The 4,880-nt window shown below is 36.2% G+C and overlaps 1 protein-coding gene across 1 annotated transcript; it reads right to left on the reverse strand.

Annotated features, from left to right (window-relative positions):
- Window positions 1–1,429: 1,429 nt before the first annotated feature.
- Window positions 1,430–1,977, reverse strand: LOC143553081 (large ribosomal subunit protein eL36x-like). The gene is made up of 3 exons (XM_077043142.1): window positions 1,862–1,977; window positions 1,580–1,779; window positions 1,430–1,483 (listed from the first exon to the last, which is right to left on the reverse strand). The coding sequence occupies exons 1-3, from the start codon at window positions 1,961–1,963 to the stop codon at window positions 1,453–1,455; spliced, it is 333 nt and encodes a 110-aa protein (XP_076899257.1). The 5' UTR covers window positions 1,964–1,977; the 3' UTR covers window positions 1,430–1,452.
- Between the last annotated feature and the right edge of the window lie 2,903 nt (window positions 1,978–4,880).

A 4,880-nucleotide genomic window follows, 5' to 3' on the forward strand; every position in this document is an offset into this window, starting at 1 on the left:
AAGTAATATATAAACTCATTTTTTGTTACTTGGTTATGAAAGATAATGATAAAAAAGATTAAAGAGACAAACATCATAAAAAACTTGTTTTAGCTACGGTTAACTATTTACGAATGAATATTTATCAAATTAACCCAAAATACAACTTGAACACGAACAAAATTTATACGCATCAGCTTTAGAGTTGAAACTTTTGTCATATATACGACTTGTATTTGAATTCACATATTCAACTCATCATCCTGAAATTTTTTGGCATGCACAAGCACGACATGAGCATCTATATCAATCAATATACATAATAGTTATAATGTATACGGATTATATAAAACAATAAATTTTTTTTGGCATGCACAAACACAACATGAGCATCGATATCAACCAATATACATTATAATGTATATACGGATTATATAAAACAATAAAAATATAAAGGATTATTGGATTTTAATAATCCCAACTATCACATGCTAACGAATTAACTGCCACCACTCTATACTTTACACTTGTTTTCTTGTGTCACTCATTAACTAACCAAACAATAACAAGGTTAATTTTGGAGAAAAAAAATGTCATTTTGTCAAATTGAGGTGGTAAAATGAAAATTTTTTTCCCATCCCTCTCCACCCTACCCTCTCGTTGCCTTCACCAATCCACCACAGCCGCCTTCCACCGTCACCAGCCTTCACCTCCGCTGGCTTCCATTGGTCCAGTTTGTTGTGGGCATTCAATCAAGCACTTTGTGGGCATGGCTTGTTTGCTTTTGTGTGAATCAAGCTTTTGGATGTGTGGTTCACTGGTTTGTGAGATTTTTAGGATGGAGAAGATCAGATTAACAGAAGTTTAATGTAGGAACTTGTTTTGAGGACGAAAAGGTGGTGTCAACGTGACTCTTATGTGCTGGCGCCTGCAACGATATCTGTGGCAGTGGGTGGTAAACCGTTGGCGGTGGAATGGTGGTGGCGTAGAGTCGGATGTTGACGCGTTTTTTAGAGAGAGAAAGAAGAGATGGTGGTGGTGTGCAAGTATCAACGGGACTCATGGAGGCTGGCTGTGGTGTTAGGTAAATAGTGGTTTCCGAGAGACATCACATAAACCCATAACGGCCCACAACCAAAACCATTTTGCTAAACTTTTTATCAAAACTAACCAGATGAAAATGATGTTTTCTACTTTTCATACAGATCATAACCAAAAGATAAGGTAAAAAAGACAAAAGAAATACATATGACTAGCCAACAGGCAAATGATGTAAAGAACAGCTTGCAAAACTGATATGAAGATGATTCTTTTCAAAATAAAAAAGGTAACTGAATAGAATTCAAATAAACTGGTCACAAAGTACATGATATGAAAATAAACTATAATCTGCTTAGATTTAACCCTTGATAGAAGCTGTTTTACTAAACAACTAGCATTCAAGGCCCCAAGATAATTGTGACGTCAAAATTCTCACCTTTTCTTTTCTGCACCTCCACCAGACCTGCAAATGATTCACAAACATTAGTTATATAAACTGCAAATTAAGAAAATAAACATGATCAAAACAATGTATTGTGGCAATAACAAAGATAAATACCTCATCTTGCGAAGAACGTTTGACATCTCCTCCCTCTTCTTCTTGGCCCTCTTGTGTGTACCCAACTTTCTCTTGGCCACCTTAAGCGCACGCTTGTCCTTTCCAACTTTCAACAACTCGGTAATCCTCTTCTCATATGGTGCAAATCCAGCAACCTCTCGAATCAAATTCCTCACAAAGTAGACTCTTTTGCTTGTTTTCTACAAAAAAAAACAATCTTTAGTAACCAACACATAATTAATAGGCTAAAAAGAAGCGAAAAGAAAAAAATTAATGACATACCCCTTTCCTGTCAGACGGGCGAGGAGCCAACTCCTTCTTGGTAACAACATGACCCTTGTTCAATCCTACAAAAAGGCCTGTATTCGGCTGCTTCGGAGCCATTATCTACCTAAAATTTAAAAGCATGTCACAATCATTTTAACAAAAAGACCATACACAAAGCTAATTAACTTAAATTATAGCTTGCTAAACAGAATCATCAAGTGCATTCTTAGGTTAAACTAAAGCTAAAACTGAACTTTCCAACAAAATTATTGTTCCGACTTGAGTAAGGTTATAAAAATCCCGCCTAGGTGCCGATTTATCACTCCTGGTTAATCACTATAGTCAAAATCGATCAAAATTCAAAATTTAATATACAAAATTTGGAATTTATAAGTATATATGAAAAACTACATACAAATTCCAATCCGTTCCCGAGTAATCCAAAATAATAACTAGTCCCTACCCCACCGCCTGACTAGCACTTAGCAGTTTCTAAAGCACTGGTCTTGAGATTCTAACACCACCTGACTACCTATCAAACCCTAATTCCAAAATGAAAATTGCACACTTTATTCAAACACAAAGAATTCATTTTCCTTAAGTTTGATTCACATTTGCACTTGATGACATATGAAATCAAAATATACAGGCTTCAGCATTAGATTTAGCGGATTATGATAATCAATCGGCGTAAGAGTGGATGAAGAAGCATACCTTGGCGTGCGGCGAACGGAGAAAATACGTGAAGACGATTAGGGTTTCAGATTAGGGCTCTGTTTTATAGTGACCATCGCTTCTAAACTTTTGGGCTTTTATAGTAGTCCAGTTATATTATTGTCAATATGGCTTTACACTTCATCACATGGGCTCGGCCCATTCGCATCAAGAAACCTAAAATAGAGATGGCATAAAACCCGGTTTCGGACCCAACCCAAGGGTACGAACCAGGTTTCAGTATCTTCCAGGAATCGTACCTGGAATTGGAACCAGTTTCACCTTTACCTGGTCAAAACCAGGACCAGGACCCGGACCCGGACCCAACCCTGTCCCGATCAAAACCTAATAAAAACTCGGTCAAGACTACTCCAAAACCCGATCATACCCTGAACTCCTACCTGAACCAGTTCTTGAATTTTGTTGAGCATACCTGAAACCAGTTCCTACCCGGTTCCGGTTCCTTAAAAAACCAAATTTTCGATAAAGATGTCGTTCGGGAAATATATTATCTAGATATATGATACGTAACAGATTGTAGAGAGAGGTTCAGAGATAAAAAAACGCAAGAAGAAAAGGTATAAACCCAATCAAAACATAGCTAATCTTTCATTAGGGTTCTTGGTGTATAAGTACATGTTTACAGAGTTCGTTAACATATTTACACATAGACCCTTATGCTATTACTAGGTACAACTATAGTCCTTACACTAATAACATAGCAATACTTCCCCCATAAAGAGTTCTTGCCCTCAAGAACTACAAAAGTGACTCAGTTAGACAATATAAGGAACAAAAGAAAATTTAAAGAACTCGGAATTCAAGTCTTGGGAAGAATTTAAGAGCACCGGCATGATTAGCTTTTGGAAGATGCAATCCAAGAATCAGTGCTCCATATGCTTATTTGAGGATTGAAACACGAAACGGTAAAGTTTTGAGATGGGGCAGCAATACCAATCTCATCGTTAAGTGTATAATCCAACAAATATATACTCTTTTACAGTATGACTAACCAGTTATGGTGGCTTTGAGAATATGATACAAGTCCTTCTAAAAGCTTTCCAACAGTAGAATCATGTTGTACATTTATTACAACATTAGAGTCACTTATTGCCAACACTTTCGTTTCATTTCTGACACTAAAAGCTCCCACCTTGTCCACATGTTGATCACAAATTGCAACACATTGGTTTATCTTAACGGTTCAAACCTTTAGCATACTATCAAGGCCACAACAAACCAAATGAGCAGCACGAACAGGAAAAGGTTGTTTGAAAACGCAGGTTGTGCGGCTTGCTTTGAACATAAAACCCATCTTTAACACACATTGCCAACCCGGTTTCCATTCAAAAGTGGCTACCCTCACTAACTCAAATTTATGCATTTCAGTTCTAAGCCTTTTACATAATTTATCCAATACCTTGGATGCAGCTTCAGGAGCAGTCACTATGGATATTTCACATTTCCAAATGACAACAAGAAGCTTAACTTCAACAAGTAATCCAACGTCCCCGACCTTGTTTTCGTCTACGAGTAACAAATCTGAATTCCATAATCTCACCACCTTTATATTTCGTGTTACAAACTCAATTTGTATCTATCCATCCACTTTAACTGTTTACTCCTATTTGGTGAACCTAATTTTTACCAAATCCAAGACTCCCACATCAGTAACTAGTACATCAAAAATGTCTTTGACTTCAACTCAAATTCATTTTGATTCAAGACAGTTGCATCATACAAAAGCTAGGAATTTAACTTCTTCTTTCCTGTTTCCTGATCATCCATTCTAGTTTTTACACTCTTAATTTGATTTTAAGTATCACTCCTAGACGGATCACTTTCAAGTGTGTCATTAAAAAGACCATTATGAGTGCATATAATCTGTTTTATATTCCTTTGATTCAGCACTGCCACACATTATTGAATGCCAACATGATTTAAAGGAACTAATTCATTTTCAAACATGGCATAATCATTCTCATACGTATTGGTTTCATATGATCTTACCTCAAAATCTAGAGACATCCCTTTAATTGGATCTTTTTTCATACTTGAGTCAAATTCTTTTTCCTCCTTTCTTTTATCACCACCCAAAATATGTTTTATTTCATTGCTAACCTACCTAGGCATTTTATCTTGTGAACTCAAACTCTAGGGACATCCCTTGAATTGGATTCCTTTTCAGAACATATTCTTGCAAACTAGCTAAGGAAAATGTATCTTCCAACTTCAAACTTTTGTCAATATTGTGATGTCCCTAAGGATTTAACCAATTTCTAGTTTTAGACCCATAATAAAGAGATATACCACATAATAT

The sequence above is a fragment of the Bidens hawaiensis genome, unplaced genomic scaffold, assembly GCF_021521415.1.
Source record: "Bidens hawaiensis isolate Kalapana, Puna unplaced genomic scaffold, B.hawaiensis_p1.1 tig00017141_1, whole genome shotgun sequence".
Taxonomy (NCBI): domain Eukaryota; kingdom Viridiplantae; phylum Streptophyta; class Magnoliopsida; order Asterales; family Asteraceae; genus Bidens; species Bidens hawaiensis.

What these genes read in the sequence shown, in the direction of transcription:
- LOC143553081 (XM_077043142.1), bottom strand. Translation starts at nt 1,963, where the DNA reads ATGGCTCCGAAGCAGCCGAATACAGGCCTTTTTGTAGGATTGAACAAG. An exon ending in GCCCGTCTGACAGGAAAGGG is followed by an intron (nt 1,780 to 1,861) that starts GTATGTCATTAA and finishes TTTTTTTTGTAG; the next exon opens with AAAACAAGCAAAAGAGTCTA. An exon ending in AACGTTCTTCGCAAGATGAG is followed by an intron (nt 1,484 to 1,579) that starts GTATTTATCTTT and finishes AATCATTTGCAG; the next exon opens with GTCTGGTGGAGGTGCAGAAA.